Source organism: Festucalex cinctus, chromosome 7 (genome assembly GCF_051991245.1).
Source record: "Festucalex cinctus isolate MCC-2025b chromosome 7, RoL_Fcin_1.0, whole genome shotgun sequence".
In the NCBI taxonomy this organism is placed as follows: Eukaryota; Metazoa; Chordata; class Actinopteri; order Syngnathiformes; family Syngnathidae; genus Festucalex; species Festucalex cinctus.
This window is the reverse complement of record NC_135417.1, coordinates 4,970,009-4,995,846: the sequence shown is the minus strand read 5'-3', so window position 1 is coordinate 4,995,846 and position 25,838 is coordinate 4,970,009. Positions and strand designations below refer to the sequence as shown.

Sequence of the window (25,838 nt, the reverse complement as noted above, 5' to 3'; positions counted from 1 at the left end):
AACACACCAGCAAGTGTTCTGTTACTTTATTATATAAAGTTTGTTTTTCAACAACCAAGAGAAACAACTGAAATCAGTGAACAAAGTGAAACACATGGAAGCCTACTTTTCCATTAACATTTATTCACTTTATGGGCATTGAAGTGTAAAGTACCCAAGGATGAGTGCTAGCGACACACAGCAGTTGTTACCAAATACTTGGTGCATACTTATATCCTCAAACTTACCATGTGTGCAACTTAAAACAAACAAACAAAACATTTTCACACTAAATGTATTTGAAATCAAGAGGACTTAAAATGGAAAATTAACCAATTAACAGATAATTACCAGTCTGTCTCTGGCTGAAACATCCCATTTTCGGGATTAACAAACACAAATCCTTGGCCATTTGACTGATGGAGGGCAAACTTTGGCAGAATATTTTATTTTATTTTTTTAAATCCCCAGGCTTGTAAGCTGAACAAAGCTCATCCATATCCTTGCAACATGCAACTTTCACGAGGCATGACATTTGACTCCAAGCTTCATGAACTCCAACTGAAAAGTCAAGACTCCAAACAACAAGAAAGGGGTGTGCATCTTTTCTAAGAGCAGACAGGAGATGCAGCAAAGCACTTTCACCTGTGACATGATCCTCCAAGGTCACTGCCGCTTCAGGGCCACATTGACCTGAAAATAGGTCAGTGAGCACTTCACTTTTGATACCCAACATAAACCTGAGGGAGAAGTGCCCAACTTGTCCTTCCGTGTGACAAACTGTGGGAGTGATGTGCAACGTGTCGGCCAGGCAACAATGAGTAGGATGAGAGGCTAAAGTGTAGTTAAGGTCCTCTCCACGCTTGCACCTCCTGCAGAGATCCCCACCAGCCCTTGTACGATGAGGGCAATGCATAGTGTTGAGATGTGACATGAAACTCTGGTCTGTCTGACGGAAAGGAGGGCAAATTAGGGCTCAAAACAGAAACGGGCACAGCACGTTGTTTGTTTACTACTTCCATTCTACAGAATGGCCATCGGCTCGCCTTAGCTCGGTCTACATTGCACTTGTCCATCCGAGCTGTCCTCGTCATCAGACCCTTCCGGGCCGACGCCGTGTAATCCTGTGATACGATAGCCCATGTTGAGCAGCATAACCTCCAGTGGATCCGTGTTCATTCGCCGCTGGTTGGCCTGAGCTGCTCCTTCCATGTCCTCGACCACACGCCCGTTTTCACTCTCGGTCTGGGAGGGAACACAGGGATAAATGGGTGATGGAGATATAAAATAGAACTCATACAGTACTGTAGATACTGTATTTTATCATATTGGAAAGCAAGTTTATTCCACTTGTATGATGAGCAGCACAACAGAGTACAAGCGGTTCTCGGTTTTCAGTTGTATCAGTTTTTGATATTTCTGTTGATTTGATTGTTTTATATTTCTTGCCTAGAAGTATTTTTTCATACTAATATATAGTGTACATTATTAATATTTACTATGAGTATTTAATACCCCCATATAAATGTTTAGAGAAGCCTTTTCATCAATCATGGCTCACATCACCTTGAATTAAAAAGTGTTTAGTTTTGCTCGATAGCTAATTGTGCTGTACTAGAATTGCTCAACTTGGCATTGCATATCATGCAGTTAGGACGCTGATCACTCAACTCAACTCTATAATTATAGAGCGCTTAAAACAACCACCGCTGTTTCAGCAGAGGCCCCAGAATTGAACCTAGTGGAACACCTTAAGTTATACATGTAAATTCATTTTGCACAAATTTGTCGAAACACTTTTTTTTTTTTTGCACGACATAACAAATGATGTCCAAGCAATTAAATATGATTTTGCTACTACATTAATTGTAGGTTAGTACTATATATTACATTTTCACTTTTTTTTTTAAAAACATTTGTTACATTGCCTAAATTACCAAATTTGTGTGTGCACTGCTACCATATAAAAAGTGCCAAACAGCTTACACTGATCTACTTATGTAAACAATAATAATAATAAGAAGAAGAATAAATTCAATTTGTAATGCACTTTTCATCAGCATGATCTCAAAGTGCTAACAGAAAATAAAATAACATAAAAAGAAAATAGAATAAAATCGGATTCTCAATTAAATATCATAGGCCTGTCTAAATAAAAAGGTTTTCAAGCCTGATTTAAAAGAGTCCAGGCTCTGGGTGTCCCTCAACTGAGTTGGGAGTCTGTATGTAAACATCAATAAAGTAAAACTTGCATGTATTAACGCAAACACAAGTTGCTTACCTCTGGTCTGGGATTCCATAATCGCACCACAGGGTCAATCCCACTGGAGGCCAGGAAGCAGTAGCTGGGGTGGGGCTGCAAACAGTTGACTATGGACTCGTCCCCCTGCATGATACGCACCAGATTTGTTGTCTCCTTTTCCCAGATAAAGAAAGAGCCATCGTCTGAACCACTGACGATGTACTGGCCTTTGCTGCATCAGAAAGATTTACAGTCAGACTGATCCTATAAACTTGGAAATAGAGTAACGGTTTGATATCTTTCTATGAAAAACTAAAATAAGCCACTGTCCTTTTGAAAGAGTTGCTTATTGTTTTATCTGCACTGCTAGTGAGTGGCCAAGTGCGCTCTCATCACTGACCTTCCAAAGAAGTTGGCTTCTTTAATATCTGTGGTGGTGTTGCAGTGACCACAATATCTGTGCTTGTAGTCCATGCTTCGCTCTCTAAAAACCACCTCATCCTCCGGGATAGGCTCCTTACGATTAAAAGAATGGAATCGGATGGAGCTGTTGGACTTTTTATCATCTCCTGGCGACAGAATAAAAATAAACGCACGGAAACACTAGAAAAAACATTACATTTGTACTTATATGGAAAATAAAATCAATAACAGTACACAACTTGAAATTTTGACAGACACAGGAGATGAAAGGTTTGGAACCAAATTAAGATTGACATTAGCAGAGTTTTATGCTTTATTGAAGTCAACCCAAAATAAATTTCTTGACAATAATATGTTGAATGCGGCCACAGTAGTCTAAATATGGTATTCTGGGTAATATTATTTTAGTGGAATATGAGCTAAACAGCAAGTTTTTATCACTATCAGAAGGCGGCCATTTTGCCACTTGCTGTCGAGTGAAAATGACATCACTGTTGCTAATGTCTCAGGCAACAACCAATCACAGTTCAGCTTCAGAAAACAGGTGAGCTGTGATTGGTCGTTGCCTGAGCATCTGTGATGTCATCTTCAGTTGACAGTAAGTGGCAAAATGGCCGCCCCCTGAGATGGATAAAATTGTCTAGATTTTGCTTCATAACTCATATTCGACAAATATAATATTAATCAGAATGTCATGTTTACACTCGCGAGGTCACATTTAACATAATATTGTCAAGAAATGTTGAAGGGTGACTTCATCTTTAACAATAGACAGCATTGAGGCGCTTCAGCCATTATGCCCACCTGAATCCTTCTGTGAGAAGAAGGCCTTGATATCTTTATCCAACGCGTCACAAGCACTGCTGTGCGCTTGCTCTGGAAACTTTCCTTTGAAATCATTGAGGCAGACTTGTGCTTCATGCACATACTTGAGCTCAAAGAGACACCGTGCGAGCCTGAAATGAGCCTTCAGATGTTCCGGGTTTAGAGTCAGTGCCTTCAGACAGTCCTTGAGTGCGTCATAGTGGTCTCCATCCCTGCAACGTTTACAAACACACAAAACGGAGACAAATTCCTTGTGTATTTGCCCAGTGAAGATGGTTCTGAATAGAAGATATGGCATCACATATTAAGCTAAAATGACACCTACCATTTCCGCTTCATGTAGGCTGCAGCCCGGTTTCCGTAGAGCATGGCGTTGGAGCTGGAATGATGAATTCCTAAACTATACAGTTGGATGGCCTGCGTCCAATGCTGTCGCGCAAATGCGTCATTGGCTTGTTGTTTGATCTTTTCCAAATGTGGAGGAAGATCAGTGGAGCTGCCAAGGCTGACAGGCAGAAAGACCATGCAGTATATCAACAGTGGATGTGCCAAGTTTACATTCTCTTTCTTGTAAGAGGACATGCTTCTAAAAACAATCATTTATGGTATGTTTTTATGAAATACTTTGCTGTGAAAAGAAGGCTAACTACAAAAACAATGAAAGTGTAGAAGTCAAATAGACAATGTTGATATTTACCTAAGTTGCATCTTGCTTTGGCTCAATCGAATATGGCTGGCTGGCAAATGAATTCCATTGGCGACCCCATTGGTTGTCATCCCGTCCAGTACATCTTCTAGAATACAAAGTATCACAAACAATACATTACATTACATTCAGCTTACTTAATGTATGACATTAAAACTAAAATTTCAGAACTTAAAATTTTCAGAACACCCATACAGAAAAATGCAAAAATATTTGATAGAGTTGAGCCCACATCTCTGAAGTTCTTGCACAATACTCATCCATGTGTGTCCTTATGGACTCTACTTATTATATTGGAACAGAAAAGGACCTTCCCCAATTTGTTCTTACAACGTTGGAAGCGTAGGATTGTCTAAAATGGCTTGGTTAGGTTTCATGAAAAGGTCATTTGAATGCCGAACAAGAACGGCTAGCAAGAACTCATTGGAACGCCTCACAAGAACAGCTAGCAAGAACTAGCAGGAGTGGCTAACAAGAGCGGCTAGCAAGAATCATCTTGTGGCTAACAAGAGTGGCTAGCAAGAACCATCTTGTGGCTAACAAAAGTGGCTAGCAAAAACCATCTTGTGGCTAACAAGAGTGGCTAGCAAAAACCATCTTGTGGCTAACAAGAGCGGCTAGCAAAAACCATCTTGTGGCTAACAAGAGCCGCTAGCAAAAACCATCTTGTAGCTAACAAGAGCGGCTAGCAAGAATTATCTGGAGCGGCTAGCAACAACTCGCTGGAATGGCTAATAAGTGATGAGCAAGAACTGGTTGGAACAAGTAACAACAACTAACTTCTCAGAAAAGCTCAGTGCGTAATTTAAAATGTGAGCAAACCTAAAATTTCTGGTTGGAAGTGCTCACTATTTAACTTTAACGAGGTTGTTGTTTTCTCTTATTTTTGACTGGTGATGAATAAATGTGTAATGCTCCACATGTAACACAGACCCACCTATTGGTGACTCGCAAATTTGTGGAAGCAGCAATGTGTATGGCCTTTCTTTACATGTCAAGTCAAATAGATAAACCTAGAGAACAGTACAGAACACACACAACAACAAACGTTAGATTTTCAGGACGGATTTCTGACTATGTCCCAAGTAGAGCGGCTCTACCTGTTCCCCGCCTATGTTGACAAGTAACTCAGTTCCATCTGGACTGAAAGTGACATAAGTTGCCACCAAGACCCTCAAGCGGTTATTGTAGTCTACCAATTTCGCTGGCAGGTGGCCTGAACAAGAGGGGAGAGAGCAGAGAGGGGATTTTATGCCACTAATATCCACGACAGTCAAGTCAAGTGATTGATCAATGACAATTCAGTACCTGCAACGTAATACTGCACAGCTCTGTCGGGGATGGGATTCTGACTTTCCAAGAATGTGCGCACAGCAGATGGCTTGAATCGGTTTAATGATTTTCTGTTTAGGGAGGGAGGTGAAAAGGTTTTACACCCAAGTTGTGATCTCATATATGAAGCGGTGGATGTGTGATGGCACATTAGAGCAGCGGGCGCTAACCCACCTGCAGTTGTGAATCATTCGAATATCATAGAGACGTACAAAGGGACCGTTGGCCCCAACGGCCATGTAGTTGTTGTCCCGTGGATTGACAGCCAAACACTTGGCCTCCACCAGCTGACCACAGAACTTTGTTAGGTCAATCAACACCTCGGAGCGTTTACTGCTCTCACGCAAGTCGTATTGTCTGAATGTGCAAATGACAAGTGAGCATACGCATTGTGGTTTAAAAAACAAACAAATCAGCATATGATCGCCGCCGAATCGACAGAACCAAATACGTAATTTGGAGCGTTCTTACCTGATGATGCCATCTTCTGCAGCGCTCCAGAAAGTGTTGGGCCACATGGGCGCTGTGGCGATACGTTTGACCCTGTTGGTATGATCAGAAAACATATGGATGGTTTCCTTCACTGTCAGGTCATGCACGTGGACCTTAGTGTCCGCAGCGCCAGTTACCAAAATTCTGTCTCCGGAGTGAGGGAGAAACTGTGTGGAGAAGCAAACATGACAAACGACAGACGTGTAGACAAGTTCATTTGTTGTTTTACTTGGTTTATGCCTTTGCACATTTTATATATTTATATAGTATAATAACTTATCATATTCTTCACTATCATGCAGTCACTGCTGTTCTGTGGAATGTACTCTATAAAAATATTCTACTTCCATACATTATGTCAGGTGATGTGATTTATGTTACTCGAATAAAACAAATAAATGATGTATTTAACATGACAGTTATTTTAAAAAGGTGCTGTGTGTTATTCTTCACATTCTCCAGTCAAGTGGGATTTGCTCTATTGCACAAGTATTGTCACTGCTCAAGCTAGACTAGAATACCTGGCTAGGTTATTACAAGAACAACTTGAATATGCACACTGCATCCTATTATTTGCCAAGATTTTCATTACGTTCTATGATTAATGCAGGTCCTTCTGTAAATTCATCTCAGAGCAAACTAAACATGAGCCACCAGATTTAATGAGCAAATGTTTGCTAGCGATTACCTGCCACTTCATACATGGTCAAACAGCGCCACCTGATGTACAAGACGTTCAGTGCAGGAAAAAAACACGGTGAGGTCACCAGATTTATACTTGGAGTATGATTTAAGTACAGTTTGGTCATTTATGCATTCATTTTTAAAGAGTCACATGCTTGGCTCTGAAGTATGACTGAATTATTTGGATCACATGTAGTCAGACATTACAAATGATGTCCACTTCAAAGAACAACCCTCCTCCCATTACAAGCCACCAACTTCCCCACGTCATTGACTGAAACTCTCATCACACCACGCTTACCTTAACAGAAAATATGTTTGCTGCATGGCCTGTGTGCATAGTGGTAAGCTTTTTGAGTCGGAACGGATCCCAGACGATAGCGTGTTGATCATCCGAGCCCGAGGCCAGCAGACTGACAAAGGCAAAATAAGAATTTGCTTAGCAAACTGACATTTTCAGTGTTTTTGGTGTAATCCAGAGCGAGTTCTTGCTTACTCTCCATGTTCATTCCATTCCAAACAGTTCACGCAGCCTGTGTGGCCCTACACAAACACACACAGAACAGTAGTAAAATAAACGGTCAGTCTTGCACTCGCAACTGCTGATGCACAGGGGGTGCTCACGGCCCAACATTTTATGTGGCCGTGCAAGTATGACAACATTTTTCCTTGACTTATGTTCAAAGTCAGTCATAAAAATAATCATCAAAAGTTATTTAACGTTGATATGTTATTTAACAAATCAATGATATTATATGAGACGCATGATGGTGATGCTTTGATTACTCCACTTTGTGTTTGTGATGTTGCAGCCCACAATAAATAATTCAACTCTACCAGAGGCACACCCTTCTGTATCTTGCCACTCTGAACATTGAACACCCTGGAGACATCATACACTCCTTTTAATATCTGCTATGCTTAAAAACAATTCACCATTATTATTATTGATGACTGAAGAAATATTTATGTTGCACTTTCTTAAAAAGAAAATATTTATGCTATTGTTTCATTTAGATGTTATAGATCTTTTAGATCTATAACAGTTATAATCTATAACTGTTACAGATCTCTATAGATGTTTTAGGACTTTGTACCATTACAGTGCCGAATGTGAAAACCAAGGTACTGTAGATTAGTGCACCATTACCCCCAGGTATTTATATTTATGTGGTTTGACACATGCCTCAAGCGCTTGTTGCGACTGACCTGAAGCTCAGCTTCCAAGCCGAGTCTCTTGATGAAGGGATCAGTCACATGATAGAACCTTTGAAAACCTGATGTTCTCTTTTCCTGTATTCACAACAACAAAACATTAAAGCGATACTTCACTTATTTAGCCCATTATAGCAATAAAAAGTTAATATTTTGTCTATAATTAACTTGATACGTTCATTGTTTTTCAAGTAAAATTAGTACCTTTAAAAACACATTTTGCAACTTGCTGTCGACTGAAAATGACATCACAAGGGCTCAGATAATCAATCACAGCTCTACCTGTTTTCTAGGTTTGGTATGTGACATTCACAAGCAGAGCTGTGATTGGTTACCTGAGCCCATGTAATGTCATTTTCAGTCGACAGCAAGTTGTAAAATGTATTTTTAAAGGTACTCATTGTACATGATAAATAATAATAATAATAAAAAATATCATATTAAAGGCAAAATATTAATGTTTGGCTGCCAAAAAAAGGCTAAATAAGTAAAGTATTCCTTTAAGATCTAACAGCATTTCTCTGAAGTCTTCAGCATTTTCTATTTCTGAATTATCACTAGATTACTCACCCGGATCTGCCTGTGCAGGATATCTCGGGTGATGTTGACGTTATTCATGACTTCAACACAAAACAAAAATTAGAGGTTGGGCAGGAGGATCCAGATCTCACCAAGATGACAGCTGTAGTCCTTAGTTCTTGAATGTCTATACTGCAAAGACATCAATCATTCGGGCAGGTTAGCTGAATACACACATAAATACATCATTGTTTGGCTTATTACTTAAAGCGCAAGCTGACAGACTTTAGAGAGTGGCAAATCCCGTGGGACTTGCTCGCGTCAACGAGACGAGTTTATTTGCCCGATCGCCTTAGCTGTTCAGCTAATGCAGCACTCTGATCGTCCTAAAATCCACTCCCCACATCATCAACACAATTTTAAACATTGAGATTGCACTCGCCTTACTGAATATGTCACAATTTGAGCTGCCGGGTTTTGAAAATGGGTGTCGTTCAACAAATTGCGTTAGCTTATTTCGTTAGCCGTTAGCGAAACAAAACGTCACCAGCAAGTAACACTGATAGTTGCAACCGTTTGATGACGACTTACGATTGCGTAAGCAAGCTCGCTATCTTCCCTCGACCAGAAAGTCAACTGTTGATAACTGTCGACATACAAAAACGTTATAAATCACATATTTCCACCATTATCTCTCAAACACAAAACACTCCCACCGTGCACTGTGTCAATGAACACAACATAAGTTACTTCCGCTACTTCAGACACTCACTTCCGGTCCATTTTATTGTGTAAAATTTGATTAAAATATACTTTTAATAAGCTAGCCGATGTGGTATTAAAAACACCTGTATTTACAGTTAAAACAGTTGTAAAAATTTAAAATTTAAATATTGCTTGTTTTGATGTTCTTAACGATGGTGCGGCTACGCACTTCCCAGCATGCTGTTGCGAGTGCGCCTGTGATGTCTTTGAATGCTTTGAATATTTTGAATACAAACAAACATCTCAGAGATGAAAGGGCAGGAACGGACATATAGCTTGAACACTGACTCATGTGAAGAGCCAATGTGCGAAGTGATGTCATGTCCCTCATTATTCTATAAATGCTACATAAAGATATTCAAGACACATTACCTTGTCTCCTGTTGGCAATGTTGTCCATTTGAGGCGACTGATATTTATATGTCCAATTATTATTATTATTATTATTATTATTATTATTATTATTATTATTATTATTATTATTATTATTATTAAATTAAGTAATTAACAATGGTTTAGGTTTGGGGTTTCCCAAGTAGACTCGACTTTCTAAGGTTAGTTTGAATTATGTATTTTAGCCGTCTTTATAAACTGCTCAACACCAGCACACTTCTTCGAGTAACAGTGGAATCTTAGTAACAACTTAAAAATACTTAAATGACATCTGTGGGTTTCTATGTGAATTTGAACAAATAAAGCCAGGGGACAATAGATTCTTTGATCGTTTTAGGACAAGAACCAAACAGAAAATGTTCAACGGACGACGCTGTGAAGCTGAACAAGCGCTCTCAGTTCCTTCGTCTGCTTTGTGTGCGATCAGCGCGCTGCAGTCGGACTCAGTGGCGGAACAACTGCCACCGCAGCGGATGTTTCTGATTCGGTTGTCTACCCCAAACCGAGATTTAAAACTATTTTCATCGATGAGGAGCGAAAGGTAACGAGCTCATTTGATTCTCGACAGCCAATTTGTCCATGATAAAAGCAAACATTTTCGCGGTGATGTTAAGTGGCAGCTGGCGCTGGTTGAGCTTTTAGCCATAGCATGTTAGCCATAGCATGCTGGACGGAAACAGATTTGTCATGGATTAACAAGATTAAGTGGTTAACGTCGCAGCGCATCACTGCTCATTGTGAGTTATTGGTGGGTCATTGTTATACAATTGTTACGTTGTCGGATTCAAGCGACATACATTTGCTAACATTGTCGACATTTTACTCAGCAAGACCTCTTCGTTGTAATAATGATGGAATGGGTTAGTTAGGTAGTGAGTGAGGTTGTGGTTAGCCTGCCTGTATCTTGCTTTTTTTTGTTGTTGGGTGAGTTAGTTAAGCGTTTGGTTTATGTATTAACTAGCTAGACTCGAGTAAAGAGGATCAGATTAATGGAATGAGATTGCCGACAGTGTATGTCCATTAGGGACGGGGAGGCATTATTATGCTCTCTCCTTGAAGTCTTTGGGGGGCGTCCGTGTTTTGGAAACCGATTGTGTAACGGCACATGGTGTTCGTGTTGTTATTTTCGTTGCTGTCCCTTGGAGTGAAGTCACCACAGGTCAAGTTGAGACCCGAAGCAGCTGTTAAGTTCTCTTGATGGTAAACGGTGTTGAGACTAGCTTTTGTCAATATGTTTTTGGATAGACATGTTTTATCGATGCTCTACTTTTTTGTATTTTACCCCAATTAAAAACACAATTATTTCAGGTGACACCTTGTATGGAATGACAACCTCACAGAGATACATTCAATCCAAACTAGCGGGTAGGTTTGTCTTATCATTTTATCTCTAATGTATGTAATTGAGCTAAATCGTCTTATAACTGTATTCAGTGGTACTTAGAGCAGTGTAGCAGGCCAAAATGTTCATGAAAAGAGAGGCAGAGTCCTTAGCAAATGTACTGTATTGGATTTAAAAAAAAAAAAAAAGTTTTACGCCACATAACAGTAACATGTATGTACAATTTGAACAGTTAATTCAGGGATTCTATCATGTACCTCTAACAGTACTTATACCACACTTTAAGAGCTACTGTTTTAATGGCTTTGTCATGTTTCTTTACAGCACCGTTTGTTGACATGGAGTGGCATACGCCAGACTTGTCAGAAAGGGTCCAGAGTCGCCTGGGCCGCCGGCCTGGAACATCGGACAGTGGGGACACAGGTCTTGGCACGTCAGCGTCTGACAGCACAGAAGGTGACTTTTGCTTATTGTTTCCTCTGCTGATGTGTTTTGCTATTGCAGCCCTTTTTTACTGCAAGGTCAGACCACTTCCTGGAGTTACCTTCACTTCTGCTACCTACAGTCAGAACTGTAAAGACGTAAATGAATTTGTAACAGAAGGTAAAATGAGAGCAATGGTGTGTTAGGATTTAGGATTGTAGGCTACGGGACAAGCATATTATGATTAATTCCTATTTATGGCTGGATTTATGCTACATGGTTCAAGTGATGCAATTCCAATGTTCCCTTTTTTTCTGCTCTCACATGGCACACATCAGATATGGGTCATAGAAGCTTTTTTATATTGTCCTAGTCACAAAAATTTGGAACGTGTTGCAATTTCGGATGAAACTAAAACTTTTCCAGGTGAACTTAATTTACCCTTCTCTAAACTTTTGAATGCACAAGCCCAACTGGTAAATGTATCAGCACTTTGTGAAAAACATGTTATTCTCTAACAAAGAGCTGAATGACAAAATTCATCACTGTTTTTTTGTTGTTTTTTTATTTCATTTTATTTTTCTCCTCTTCTGGCCTCGCTGTATCTGTGTTGCAACCTGCTAATGACACTCTGGTACTCTGAGCTCAGTGCATACCCACTTCCCTCTGTGAACATCCTGTTTGAAACCTTGCAATGGCAAAGTACTGTTGATCACTTGCTAGTCATTGTCCTGGTCTCATGATTTCAGAATGTGAACAGCATGATGATGTGGAGTGTCTAAAGGGGTATTTGACTGATTTAGCAATTTTCAGTAGTAAAAAGTGAATATATTATCTAGAATTAATTTGATAACTTCATTATTTTTCATATACAATAAACGGCTCACCTGTTTTCTGGGTTTGGTCATGTGACGTTAGCAAACTGAGCCATGATTGGTCATTACCTGTTTGCTGAGTACTTGTGATGTCATTTTCAGTCAGCAGCAACTGTCAAAATGTGTTTGTAAAATGTGTTAATTGTGCTTGAAAAATAATGACGTTATCACATTATAGACAAAATATCTTCGAGAATGGCTAAATGAGTCAGTATCCCTTTAAACAGTAGATGTAATTGAACTAGGAAATGTATTAGTCGATTCATGGCTCGACACCTGTTTTGAATTTTGCTCCTTGTTAGAGAACAAAGTTCAGAAACATTGAACAGTTTGACATTTTATGTAGAAGTTTAGAGAAGGTCACATTAAGTTCACCAGTAAAGGTTATAGTGCAATTTGGGTTCATCAAGAGAACAGTTTTTGTGGTGTTTGTTAAAGACATTTTGAATCAATAATTTTGCATGATTTAAAACGCTTTATGTTCTCCTTGAGTCCAATGTTTACTTTGGGCACAACTCTTTAGCTTGGGCCTCATAAAACATCAACATTCCTAGTAGGAGTGAAGCGTGTTTGAAACAAATGGTGATGCAGTGCCTCGTTAAACGCTTCAAAGTAATTTAAGCGTCGTGTCTGCACAGTTTTGCCTGAGCGTCAGTGTGTATCTGGACATTTGTCACAATAGAGTAAAGAGTGTTTGCTCCTTTATGCCACTTAAACTGACAAGCAGAGTATAGCAATGTGACAATTAGCATCAAAGACCTGTTGCAAATAAAACGGTGTATCATGAAGAGAGTGGAAATTAAAACAAACTGTCAAATCTTCCTTGAAAGTGTTTTTTTTTTTGTTTTTAAGTTTAGAGTATCTTTTGTTTTCCATTGAATTTAGCCAGTCTTTTTTTTTACAGTGACAGGTAACTATAATTATGTAACATAATTTACAAGGGCAGGAATGTGTGCTGAGCAAACATTTCACAGAGTAGTTTAGACTTGTTCTAGTCTAGTCAGTCAAGAATCGGGAGCCCCAGAGGCCACTTTTTGCATTGGAAGTTAATGAGTGAAAGTTTATTTCTTTTTCTTTTCCACTCTTTTGTTCTACTTTTTTGTGCTTGCAAATATTATCCAGTTTGTGGAATATGTGTTTCAAACAGGACAACACATTTCAGATGTGAACGTGCGCATGTGATGTATTAGCGTGAGTGGGAGGAGGAAAGGTGCTTAAATAAGCGTCACCCACAGATCACTGTAACTTGAGAGGTGGGCTATAAATACCCCTAACCTTTCCTGTGTTTGCCTAGTTTGATGTGTTTGCTCAGTGTTGGGCACAGGCTGCTTGAGGACAATACTCCTTTGGGCACAAGGCCTACCCGCTGCGTCGCTGTCAGCTTGGCTTCTTGGCGTGATTCACTGTTGCTGAGAAATGCGCGCCTCAGACGTCTTTTTGGATTTAAAGGCTCCCGCCGCTCAGCTCGGTGCAGCGATACAATGCGACTAATGTGCTTGTTGCCTTGGAATGACTGCCTGTTTACGAGATTTGAAAAGCTTGCTGAGGTTTGTAGAGATATATTGTCTAGCGTTTTTTTTTGTATTGTGCATAATGTAAAGACACTTTTTGGGGATGGTTCATTGTGTAAATCGGGTGTGTACATGATGTGTAATCCAAGGGCGTTCCTTAGTTCTTGCAAAATTTTGATGGTGTTACGACACTGAATACAAGCTTAATCCATATCCATTGAACAGGCTTTATAGTGACAATAATGCAATGCAGAGGGTTAGAGGGTTGATTATTCAACAACAAAGTAGGACACCCACAGACACTGACGGCTGTGTCTACTAAAATAGTGCAAATAGCCTGCAGTGCTCTCAGTATTCTGCACTGATCCTTTTTCTGTACATCTGTATATGGAACAGTGAGATAATGTGTTGCTAATTTTACCCATTTTTAATTGGGCTACAGATTTCTGCAGTTCCAGGAGCAGCCCCTCTTTCCAGCCCATTCGCAGTCAGATCCCGATACCAACGGCACATGTCATGCCATCCACGGCCGGAGCCCTGGCGTCGAAGCCCCAGGAAGAGTCCCGATCTTCCTCCACCTCCAGAACATCGAGTGCCGCCACCTCCAAATCGTCCGGTCTCTCCAAATCGGCATCCTCACCCAACCTGGATGCCCAGCCCGCTATGGGGAGCGAGCCCACAGGCCCAAAGCAAGACTGCCTGAGCCGCTATCGAAGCCTGGTCAATGGGCTGGACCACTCGCTTTTCCCCGCGGATCACACACGGATGGATGAGGGCCAGAGGTTTGACACTCCTGCAGTGGAACCTACTATGAACCAGTCGGCCTTGTTGGGGAGTTTATGCCCTGATGTCAGACTCCGATTACAGACTACAGGGATTAGAGACAACTCAGACTTTGCGTCTGAGGCTTACAGAGGAGGCGCGGATCACAATTACAAAGTTCTCCCGGAGACCAGGCCCGCAGTTTCTCTTCCCGGCGTTTCCATCTCCAACAACTCCTCCAATCCCAGGTCCAGCCAGCCCGCTGGTGTTTACGCGAGCCCGCTTAGCCTGCAGACACAGGCGCTGTTGAGAGAGCACGCAGGCACCAAACCGTACGATCCAGTGCGCCATGACCGGTCTGGTGAAATATTGGGCTGGCAGCAACAACAACATAAGCAACAGATGGACAGCATACGCATGCAAATGGAACAAATGCAGGTACGTTGTTGTTTAAGATTACAAAAATACATGGCTTCCTACCTGTAAAAACAAACGGTATTGTGGTTTCCATCAAGTGATAACGGGTCATCACAATTGTCCACTGGAACACCCTTGTTTTTGGAACATGATATGGGGACAGACACAGATCGTCGTTGGAAAAATAATGTTGAGCTAGACTACACAAACCCTGGGGGCATGCAGACACATTGGCCTATTTAAAAGCAGGATATGAGACAAGTAAAACGCACTAGAATTGGCGTGACAATTGATTTGTACAAATGTTTAACTAGATGATAAATCCTGTTTTAGAATGACTTTTTACACATGCAAATTACAGAAATGTTGCATGGCACACATTGCACATGAATTTTCTATTTTCAGTGTCTTTCATAGTGTTTTATACTTAACTGGTCGTTATCAAATGTGTTTTAAACACCAGTGCTTTTCAAACAAATGTTCATAAAGTGATAGTCATGAAAACAATAATCTGTTCGCTTTATCTCTTGGCTGAAGCTTATTCTATGATAGTATAATAAATGGCGTCCATGTGATTGTCCTGTTTATGTCTCTCTGTCCCAGTTGAGCGCAGGGGTGGGCCAGTACCCGTCTTTGTACCCCACAGCAATGCACTCGGAGTCTGGCAAGTGGGACGCTCTGGTGAAAGCCAGTGAAGGACTGCTAAAGGAGAAAGAGCTTATAATAGAGAGGCAAGTGTTTCCACTCATTTTACTACATGTACTCGTTTTTGGTTAACCTTACCTTAATGTTGCCGCCTTTTAGCTATAAGCATCCTGGAACATATCCATTTATTCCTCTTTATTTACTGAGCTAAATCAAATTTTAAATGTGTAAAAGTGGGGCAGTAGTTTAAGCACTAATCCTAATGTATATCTCCCAAATTTTACTCTCAAAAAGACTATATTCGGTCCCAGTCACAGAGTAAACTTTACACTTGGAAGAGAGTAAAATATTATATATAAATAGACTTGACTTGACTCTAATTTAGACTGGGACTGAATATACTATTTTATTTTATTTTTGTGTGTGTAAAATTTACTGTACTACACAGATTATAGCAATTGTTTTTAATGCTATGATCTTTATACAGACAAAAGCAGCACATGACTCAGTTGGAGCAGCGTCTGCGTGAAAGTGAGATGCAGGTCCACGGCGCCTTCTTGGGCCGCGGCGCTCCCTTCGGAGATATGTGTTTGTTTCGGCTGCAGGTGAGTAACTCGTGTAAAACCACACTGCAAGCCCTGCGTTGCCATCGCTGTTCTCACACGCTGCGCTTCCGTGCCGACCTCACGGTGACTCACATGACAATATTGCAGGAAGCTCAGAAGGAGAACACGTTCCTGAGGGCGCAATTTGCCGAGCGCACGGACTGTGCCGCCGTGGAGAAGGCGGAGGCCGAGCGCCGGCTCGGCACAGTGGAGGCCGAGACACGCCGACTGACTGAAAGCCTGAAGGAGACGTGCGAGAGGCATACGGAGGAGATGAAGAAACAGGAAGACAGGGTGGGTGTTTACCCGTCTTGGTTGGCTTCCTTAATGTGTGTTTTGCAAGCTAGTTGACAAAAGGTTATGGAAACAAAAGGACATCCATGAGTTGATACTAGTACAGTATATTAGCAACAAACGATAATTGAAAACAGCAACTAAACTTTTGCAATTTGTGTGTAGAAATCTTGCATTTTGTCACTTGTGACTTGATATAATTGAGGACGTTTGATTTAAAAGGTGATGGCAAATTTTACACGACAGGATTTTGAGGAGTGGCCCCCATGTTCTCTTTGACATGCTTATTTCTCCTACACTTATTATTATGGCCTGTGTTTGCAGATTAAATGCAGAGACAAACATATCAGCAACCTGAAGAAGAAGTGTCAGAAGGAGTCGGAGCTGAAACGAGAGAATCAACAGCGCATTGAGACGCTGGAACGCTATCTGGCCGACCTGCCAACATTAGAGGACTACCAGCGCCAGAACAAAGAGGTAAGAACAGTTAGAAGTTTTAGCTGAAAGCAACTTAAAGGGAAGTCACCCCCCCCCCAAAAAAAAATCTTGACAATATGTTCTGTGCAGCCCCATTAATCTAATACTATATTCTGGTTAATATTGGAATACGAGTTGGTCATAGCAGCCCTGAGCAACTGTGATGTCATCTTCAGTCGACAGGAAGTGGCAAAATGGCCGCCCCCTGAGATGCATAAAAACAGCTGGATTTTGCTGCATGACTCATATTCCACAAATGTAATATAAATCAGAATGTCATGTTTGCACTAGTGAGGTCACATTTAACATAATATTGTCAAGAAATATTAAAAGTTGACTTCCCCTTTAACTTGATCCTTGTTGGTTATGAAATATGTTTGTGCCTTAGCTTCAGGAGGCCGAGCAACAGGCAGCTCGGCTACAAGAGAAAGTCAAAGAGCTGGAGGCCTCTTTAGAGGCAACGTGTTCACAACTCCAAGAAAAGGACGCACAGCTGGAAGAGCAGAAACGAAGGGAGAGAGATCTGCTGACCACCATTACTGAGTATGTGTACAAAGACACGCATACAATAAAGTACATATTGTGTGTTTATCAAGGTTATAATAGCTTTGGATTCTCCATTATAGTTGTTTTTTGTTTTGTTTTGACTTTTGTGTTTTCTTTTTTTTTAAATGCAGTTTATTTTAATTAGTTTTTAGGGCGGGTTTGTTAGTTTTTATTTATTTATTTATTAATAGTTTAGAATATTTTTATGTATGTATGTCAAGTGCAAGACAAAAATATTGTATATTAAAGTAAAATACTATTCCTGAATGACTGTTCAGCCTCGCTTCTGTATAGCTGTATAGTCATTTTGAAATAAATACATTTAAAGTGAGTCCAAAAGCTTGTCTATGAAATTGACAAAATGAAAACGAAGGGCATTTTCGCTAGTAGTTTTACAAACATCAAATTTAATTTCAGTTAGTTAGTCAATCATTTTTGAAAGTACTCTCTTTAAATTTTAGTTGTACTTTTTGTCATTAGTTTTCATGAACTAAAATAACCTTGGTGTATGCATATGCTGCTTTTTGCTCTAAATATAAAAAGAAGGTGAATGTTTTCTCTGCATTTTCCTCAGTATGCAGCAGCGGGTGCAACAGGGCCTTGAAGATGGAGCCCGTCTGCCCTCTCTAGACATCGAGAAGCTGAGAGGAGAGAACAATACTTTAAGAGAGGAACATCAAAAACTCAAGAAGGTCCGCTGTGTTTTCATGTATAGCCCAGAAATTAAATTGTATATATCAGAACTGCTTTCTTAACCAAACAATATATTTATAAGATGTATGACAATATCGTCAATGTTCCCCATTTCCTTGGCAGGTTATTGAGAAACAACATAGGATGATGGAGCAACTGGGTTCCCAGATTCAGGTAACTGACCACTTGTGTGCATTGTAAATGATTTTCTTAAGTTACTGCCGTCTTTTAACCTATTCTTTTTGTTTGTCCTCTGCAGGCGTTGGAGGTGCAGATCTCCCAGGAAGAAAACGCGTCGCAAGCTCTCAGGGAGGATGTGTTGGCCAAAGAGCAAAACATGTCTGAGCTCCACATCGCCATGAAAGAGGTTCGATAATTGCATTCCGAATAATCTAATAGTTGCTTAGATTGCAGTCAATGTATTTAATGTTGGGCTCATGCTGATTCTAGCCACTTTCTTCCAGCTGTCTTCCCAAAACCAGGAACTGATGGAGCAGAACCTGACCCTGCAGGAGCACATGAGCGAGTTGGAGCAGAAGAACACCAACGAGGCCTCCTCGACTCTGCAGCCGGCCGGTGCTCGGCTGACACAGCAGCTACACAAGGAGCTCGCGTCCTGCCTCAGCGACTTGCGCTCCTTGTGCAGTATTTTGACCCAGAGAGCTCAGGGACAAGACCCCAACCTCTCCCTGCTGCTCGGTCTCACATGTAAGTTTCTTTCTGATTTTGGTGATTATCAATATCCGTATATTTTTATTTTATTTTATTTTTTATGTCTTTGTAGCATCCATACCAATGGGGGAGCACGACGAGGACTGGATAAGTCCAGAGGTGCTACACAAGAAGCTGGTCGAAGCGCAACAGCTTCGTCGTGATGTGGAGGCGTTACGTAACCTAATACTGGACCGCTACGCACAAGACGTGGGCGATAACTGCATCACCCAATAGCTTTGCCCCGTTTCACCTCAGGAGCATCAAAATCAGGCTTGACCTTCAAGCCTAATTACTGAATGTCAGGATGCGGAGTGGGTTTTTAGTTTTCGTGGAATGCAAAGGAAAGCCTCAATTATTTTGGCTACTTTTGACGTCACTTTTCGAGCCTGCTTGTAGCACAGTCTTCCCATCCTACTGTTGAGTTCAGCTATTTCAGTCCAAGGGCTAACAGAAAATAACTTACCTCTAATACTTGATCCTTGAATATTTTTTTATTATTTTTAATGTGACTATACTATAATTTACCAAACAGTCTTAAACCTTTTTCACTTTCGTGGATAGACTTGTGTAAAAGTCCCAGAAATATTTATTTAACTCTAGATTTCCCTCTTTGGGGGGAAAAGATCCGAGAAGCGGTTGACAATCAACTAGAAGTATGTTTTGTCATAAAGATGTTGCCACCAAGCCATTATTTAAAATGGTGACAAGTGAAACATTTGCTGTGTTGTGAGGTAGATGACTTAGTACCAAACCAGCGTTCTACACCATCGGGCCTTCGTCTGTTCAAACCAAAGATAGCTGGTCGAGGCAGTCGTGCAAAGTCGGAATGTTTTCGGCCCCTGCCAATCCTTGTCCAACCCCTCCGTCCACATCTGCTGTAGACCTGGTTCTCGCTAAACACCATTGGGTGCCTTTTTTTCATATTTTCGCATACGGTTTTCATTCATTTTAGACCAATCAGAAGCTGCTCAGAGCTCGTTCTTCCAGTGTGACATTTCTCCCTGAGCATCAGCCACTAGGATGATAGTCCATACATTCCCTGACTCTGAATGTAGCAGATGGTGTAGGATGTTAGCTTTCTCTGCTTAGACGTGTGCCGTTCTATATTAGTCCACATATATCTGTTGTCATGTAAATTTTAAAGTTAATAATGGCTGACTCATTAGGTGAATGAATATATGAGTGAGAAACAGTATTGATCTTCAGTATTTATTTATTCTTCTCTGGACTGAGTGTGAACATGTTGTGGGCCTCCTAATACGTTGCTGTAATGATTCGCTTGACATTAACGATGTGCAAAGGTTCCATGAAGTGTTGGCGTTATTACCGCATTATGACCTGATGTTACGAGTTTGATTGGATGTTAGTTCAGATGTGTTAAAAGGGACCTGTATTAATCCAACGCGATGAGCATAGGGCTGGCTGGTTCATTCCGGAGTTATTTCACAGCATTTTTAATGGATTTTTACAAGTTTTCCCTGACATACAACAAGCCATTTTAAGCAGACTTTAAAGGGAATGAAAAGGGACTTTTCATACACAAATATGCAATAATTATCCAGGACACAAGCCATTTCATGGGACCTTTTAACCTTAGGATGCACAAAATTGAAAGTCAGGCTCTGCATGCCTTAACATCTCTCGAGTTTTTCAAAAGGGAAAATTGTTTATATGGTCATACCTTTTGTCCTTTGTATTGCCCTATTTTAGAAATAAAGATGTTCAATTTTGGTAATTGATTTTGATTTTTTTTTTTGTGGTCTCAATGTATGTAGTACGTTTCTATGAAATTAAATGCATGGAAGTGCTCATCAACTAAAAACATACACGTCACACCTCGCAGTAATAAAAAAACAAAACAAAAAGAAAACAAATTGGTGCATTTATGTAAAGTTCAAGCGCAGTTTGGCGAGAGAAGTCTATGTCGAATGTAGACGTTGGCATGAAAACTGAAACTTTGCAAACTGACGTCATCACACGTGCGTAATTGGCTTTCAAGCTATGAAGTTGTCCGCGACGTAATTTATCTCATCGCGTAACAAAATAACCATAGAAATAGCGGCGCGTGTTTTCCGGTTAGCCCGCTCGCTGGCTCGTGTGTTGCTCGTGGCAACACACCACAAACATTATAAACAAACTCCAAGAAAGCCTCATTCTCCAGTCCAGTCATGAGTACGCCGTTGTCGATGCTAAAGAAAACGAGGCGCATCCCGCTTCAGCGTGAAGAAAATGATAGCCGGTAAGCAGTAACAAGAGACACAAGTTGAGTAAAATATTTATACAGCATTTCGTTCAGGAGACTTCCGGGTAAGGATGTCACGTGACCTTAGGCGCTTTTACCGCTTGAATAAGAGGAACATTCAACATTGCTATTCTATTGGATTTAAAAAACGTATTCACAGTAACTTTGATCAAATCCTACCCTAAATATCAATGGTGGATACAAATTGTGTTTTTGTCCTCCAGGGGCAAAGGGGAACATCTGTCAACAGGTAGGCTACGCTGCAGATCACAAATAGACGACAAAATGTATCAGATTTTTATTTACTTTTTTTTTTTTAACCCTTTAAATTAGAATCTCAGGTTCTGGATGACTCAAGTCCTCCTGTGGCCAGTCCCACTCGATCCAGTGATGCTAACGTTATCAAGCTTAGAGCATCTAAGAAAGGTAGAGGCACATGTACGAGAACTGTATTTGCAAAGATTATAATCCTTATTTTGATGATGTACTGTAAACGCAATCCATTTAATTAGTTTTTATTTATTTATTATTATTTCACAGTTTTTATGAGATACTGTAAAGACTCGGGAGTATCTGTAGAGTACATGTTTTCTTATTCCCATTCAACATAGTACAATATTCTACATATTAAGAAGAAGCACTGAGGGAAAATGTGTTCAAAAAAACTAAAGTTCTTGAAGTCTGAAATTCCAGACGGCTACTGGAATATCTCCCAAGTTTCAAAGAATTTGATTTTTAATGTATACAGCATTATTACACTGGATGGAGATTTATTTGATCATTGTATAATATTTTTACATCGAGTCTTCAAAGTACTTTCTGGCTTGAAACCCCACCCCCATCTTGTACTGTGAACTCAGGTGTTGCACAAAGCGACTTTGAGCTGATGATGTCTTCCGTGATGCAGCAACTGGCCCTGCTTGAGAGGAAGGTCACGAGCCAAAAAGAGGAGATTGTGCGCAAGGTGAGTTCTCTTGTTTGTTATGATGAAGAACAGAACCCCTCACTCACAACACAACCTCTTTATTCTTTGGAAGGACAATGTTATTTTAATTTTGAGGGAGAAAGTGAAAGCACATCAAGAATCAGGTAATCCACTCAAAAATGTTTTGAAATAATTTTTTCTTGTGTTTGATCTGAATTTGTGGCTGATATTTCACGACAGAGCGTGACCATGTTGAAAGTTGCAGTCATCTTGAAAGAAAGTGCGAACAGCTGGAGCACAAAGTGGATGACATGGAGGTGTGTTTATCAAAATCTTTCCAAATGATTCATTCAGTAATTTTTTTTTCGTTATTGCCTTAAGAGATTCCTGAATGACTACGGTTTGACCTGGGTGGGAGACAGGAACTTCAGTAATGCAGCACAAACAAACAGCTCAGTCACAGGTACAAGCTACCTCCTTTTCACCTAAAAGGGTTGCTAACACGCCGGGTATACTACCTCCTTGCAGCAGCCTCTGTCGTCCAGAATTTCCGTGTGGATTTTAACCTCGTGATACAGACCATTAAGGAGCTCAACATACTGGCAGGGGAACCATTCGTACGCTCCACACGTACGGGGGCGCAGTTGGCTCGAAACGATCCCGTGCAACTGAAGCTCTACAGCAATGGCATTATCATGTTCAACGGACCTTTCCGATCCTACCAGGAGGATAGCACCCAGGTTAGCTTATTAAGATAGTGCTATAATTCTTGATCCAAGATCCAAATGCGTTTCAGACTTCTATTGCAGGCAGTTCTTAACGCATTCACTGCCAGCCCAGCAAAAATGACGTCTTTTTCCGTCAATGGCAGTGAATGAGTTGAAGAGGAAGTCAACCGTAAACATTTGATAATAACATGTGTGACCTCACTAGTCTAAACAGGACATTATGATTCGTACTACATTTGAGGAATATGAGTTACGAAGCAAAATCCAGCAGTTTTTATCCATCTTAGAGGGCGGCCATTTTGCCGCTTGATGTTGAGTGAAATTGACATCACAGATGGTCAGGTTTCAGGTAACAACCAATCACAGCCCAGCTTCAGAAAAAAAGGTGAGCTGTGATTGGTCATTGCCTGAGACCTAAGCAACTGTGATGTCATTTTCACATGATTGTGATTGGTCATTGCCTGAGACCTAAGCAACTTTGATGTCATTTTCACTCGACAGCAAGTGGCAAAATGGCCGCCTTCTGATATTGATAGAAACTGCTGGAGTTTGCTGCGTAACTCATATTCCACTAACGCAATATTAACCAGAATACCATATTTAGACTAGTGGGGCTGCATAGAAAACATATTGTCAAGAATTTTTGGGGGTTTGACTTTGAACAGAGAGAGTAGCCTTTTTATCTGATTGATTGATTTTTATTTAGTGATGACAGAAAACACAATCAAACTTCCAATCACTCAGTCTGGTATCACCGAGGATAAAAACACAAAACCAGAGGACTTATTTCCATTGTGGTCCTCAACACACAGCGGGACAAAAACAAAGACATAAAAGGGCAACATCGGTTTCATCAACAAAATTAATAAGTTGAATTCAAATACCCAAATCATCCAAGTAAAAGCTATAAGCACTAATATAAAAACATTAAAAAAAAAACATCAAAACCTTGTATTTTTTTTATTAAAAAAATACAATAAAAGTACTTATAGCTCAAAACATACAAAACTGATTATTTAATAAAAATAAATAACTTCATCTGAGCATTTAAGTGTGATTTTGTAGCCACAGTTTGAGGGCTATTTTAGAAATATGTAAGGATCCACTCGTACTGCTGCACTGTACAAAAAACAATTTTTTACCAATTAGGGTTTTGAATTTACACGTGCCAAAGTCAGTTGAACAACCTCGTGTCGAATACGGATGATGCCGATACTGATGCTGTCTTTTCAATGTTTGGTTCTCCTTGCAGCAATGCATGCAGGATTTGATGGAAGGCTATTTCCCATCCGAGCTTCAAAGCAGATTTCCAGATGGTGTGCCTTTTGAGGTGTGTCCCCATCGCACTGGTCACTCCACGTTAATGCATAAACGCAAAACTCCTCTTTATGTTTTGTCTCACAAGGTCCATGATAGACGCCATGAGGAATTTGTCCTCAGAGAACCATGCGACAAATTCCCTGGTGAAGGCCATGCTGTGCGAGAGAAAAAAGAGGAATCGCCAGTCGGAGTCAGTTCGCACTTTCCTGGTTGGTCCTGCACTTATCTAATGTCACATAGTTTGAAATCTAGTAATAACCAATTATGTGTTTGTTTGGTTCACAGAGAAGACATTAAGTGCAAATCAATTCCTGAACAGGCTGCCAAAAGTGGTGGTGAAGGCGAGTGGAGTGATTGACATCAGGCGGACAACTTTGCAGGTTTGAACTGCGTCATTCCAAGAAATTGGCCTAATTTCCCAATTTCATCTTTTCCCTAGAGCTCATTTGATACACACAGCAGCTGCTCAGCTATCATTGTTGATACACCAGCGCTGCAAGCAATGAAGGACAGGTAGTCACGAGGTTATCGTTGTTGGATACTTTTTAGACAAACCTGCAATCTAATGTAGTCTCATACAAAATCTCTGTTAAAAAAAAAAAAACGAACTTCCTAAACATAATAGTTGTACTTTCTGCAATGATCATACATCACACCTTGTCACTTTTTCAAGCACGCCCACAATCACCGACCAGCCTTCGTCTCCATGTAACATCATCACACTTAAGGTCAAGTCAGAGGATGGCGATCTCACTTACGTCCTGAAAATGTGCCTCTCCGAGACCGTGGGCCACCTGAGGCAACATCTGGACACACATAGGTGAGCTTAAATATTTCTGTACTATATGTTGAAATCATCGTGCCAGCTCATGTTTGCCGCTATTGATTCCTTTACAGGGGTCATGACCTGGCTGGCTATGACATTATCAGTGCATACCCTCAGTGCCACTACCAGGATGACTGCCAAACGCTTGGGTCATGTGGGCTCACGACCAATGTTGCTCTTCTTCTGCGAGGAAAGAAAAACACAAATAAATCATCCATCTAAATACGAATGACTTTTTGTTTATTTTACTCTTATCGATGACATTTGTGCACACTTTGCATGTAGGTATAAAATACCAGCGGTAGGGAACCTTGGTCCATGAGAGCCGCAGCCCCTGTTTTAGAGGTCTCCCTCCTCCACCACAGCTGATTCAAATTATCAGCACATGCGCAAGCTCTGGAGAAGCCTGATAATGGTCCTGATCATTGAATCAGGTGTGTTGGAGGAGGGAGACAAAAAGATAAATTCCGAATGAGCATATGGATTATCTTCTTATGTTTGTATAACTTCCATATTCTGACTGTACTTCCTTTATGTTCTATTTGTTCCTGTTATACTCTGTTGTCTGATGATAGCTTGTGAAAGACAGATCAGCAAAGACTTTGGAAGTTTGTTTTAATTCAAACCCAACAAATACAAACATTTTGCAATGCTAATATTACCATTAGCTAAATCATTTGATGAAGGCTGAAAAATGTGAAAATAGTCGATAAATACCAACCAATATTTTTCTAAATGTGTGTTGTTTCTATTGACAATTAAGATATACAGTACAAATGTCAGTCAATTTGTGTGCCATCCGCGATATGTACACATTAATATATTTTTTTATTTTATTTTTTAAATGAAGAATTTTCTTCATTGTTTTTTTTTTTTTTTTTTAAATGAAATATTTGTTTAAAAAAAAAACGAAAGCCA

At 40.3% G+C, this 25,838-nt stretch overlaps 3 protein-coding genes across 12 annotated transcripts; 2 read left to right on the top strand and 1 right to left on the bottom strand.

Moving 5' to 3' along the window:
* Window positions 1–11: 11 nt before the first annotated feature.
* On the bottom strand, window positions 12–9,240 carry wdtc1 (WD and tetratricopeptide repeats 1). Of its 4 annotated transcripts, XM_077528285.1 has the most exons (17): window positions 9,134–9,240; window positions 9,009–9,063; window positions 8,469–8,609; window positions 7,893–7,976; window positions 7,180–7,226; window positions 6,985–7,096; window positions 5,979–6,166; window positions 5,682–5,864; window positions 5,484–5,578; window positions 5,276–5,391; window positions 5,113–5,188; window positions 4,167–4,263; window positions 3,795–3,974; window positions 3,449–3,681; window positions 2,622–2,790; window positions 2,261–2,453; window positions 12–1,224 (listed from the first exon to the last, which is right to left on the bottom strand). In XM_077528285.1, the coding sequence occupies exons 3-17, from the start codon at window positions 8,514–8,516 to the stop codon at window positions 1,027–1,029; spliced, it is 2,019 nt and encodes a 672-aa protein (XP_077384411.1). In that variant the 5' UTR covers window positions 8,517–8,609; window positions 9,009–9,063; window positions 9,134–9,240; the 3' UTR covers window positions 12–1,026. The 4 variants fall into 4 exon arrangements, with proteins under 4 accessions (XP_077384411.1, XP_077384410.1, XP_077384412.1 ...); XM_077528284.1 differs by having other exon boundaries at window positions 9,009–9,177; XM_077528286.1 differs by lacking the exons at window positions 7,893–7,976; window positions 8,469–8,609; window positions 9,009–9,063; window positions 9,134–9,240 and having other exon boundaries at window positions 5,979–6,050; window positions 6,137–7,096; window positions 7,180–7,224.
* Window positions 9,241–9,917: 677 nt separating this feature from the next.
* Window positions 9,918–20,614, top strand: cep85 (centrosomal protein 85). 4 transcript variants are annotated; one of them, XM_077528281.1, is made up of 14 exons: window positions 9,918–10,116; window positions 10,884–10,940; window positions 11,242–11,373; window positions 14,169–14,926; window positions 15,509–15,636; window positions 16,038–16,155; window positions 16,264–16,449; window positions 16,774–16,926; window positions 17,315–17,469; window positions 18,047–18,164; window positions 18,289–18,339; window positions 18,425–18,532; window positions 18,630–18,873; window positions 18,950–20,614. In XM_077528281.1, the coding sequence occupies exons 2-14, from the start codon at window positions 10,901–10,903 to the stop codon at window positions 19,111–19,113; spliced, it is 2,355 nt and encodes a 784-aa protein (XP_077384407.1). In that variant the 5' UTR covers window positions 9,918–10,116; window positions 10,884–10,900; the 3' UTR covers window positions 19,114–20,614. The 4 variants fall into 4 exon arrangements, with proteins under 4 accessions (XP_077384407.1, XP_077384406.1, XP_077384408.1 ...); XM_077528280.1 differs by lacking the exon at window positions 9,918–10,116 and adding an exon at window positions 10,148–10,312; XM_077528282.1 differs by lacking the exon at window positions 9,918–10,116 and adding an exon at window positions 10,352–10,775.
* Window positions 20,615–20,802: 188 nt separating this feature from the next.
* ubxn11 (UBX domain protein 11) lies at window positions 20,803–25,145 on the top strand. Of its 4 annotated transcripts, none has more exons than XM_077527073.1 (14): window positions 20,803–21,118; window positions 21,346–21,371; window positions 21,455–21,547; window positions 21,982–22,085; window positions 22,159–22,210; window positions 22,287–22,363; window positions 22,428–22,509; window positions 22,653–22,786; window positions 24,027–24,104; window positions 24,180–24,303; window positions 24,380–24,474; window positions 24,534–24,607; window positions 24,768–24,914; window positions 24,992–25,145. In XM_077527073.1, exons 1-14 carry the CDS (start codon window positions 21,048–21,050, stop codon window positions 25,140–25,142), a joined length of 1,308 nt encoding a protein of 435 aa, XP_077383199.1. In that variant the 5' UTR covers window positions 20,803–21,047; the 3' UTR covers window positions 25,143–25,145. The 4 variants fall into 4 exon arrangements, with proteins under 4 accessions (XP_077383199.1, XP_077383197.1, XP_077383196.1 ...); XM_077527071.1 differs by having other exon boundaries at window positions 22,578–22,786; XM_077527070.1 differs by having other exon boundaries at window positions 22,575–22,786.
* The last annotated feature ends 693 nt before the right edge of the window (window positions 25,146–25,838 follow it).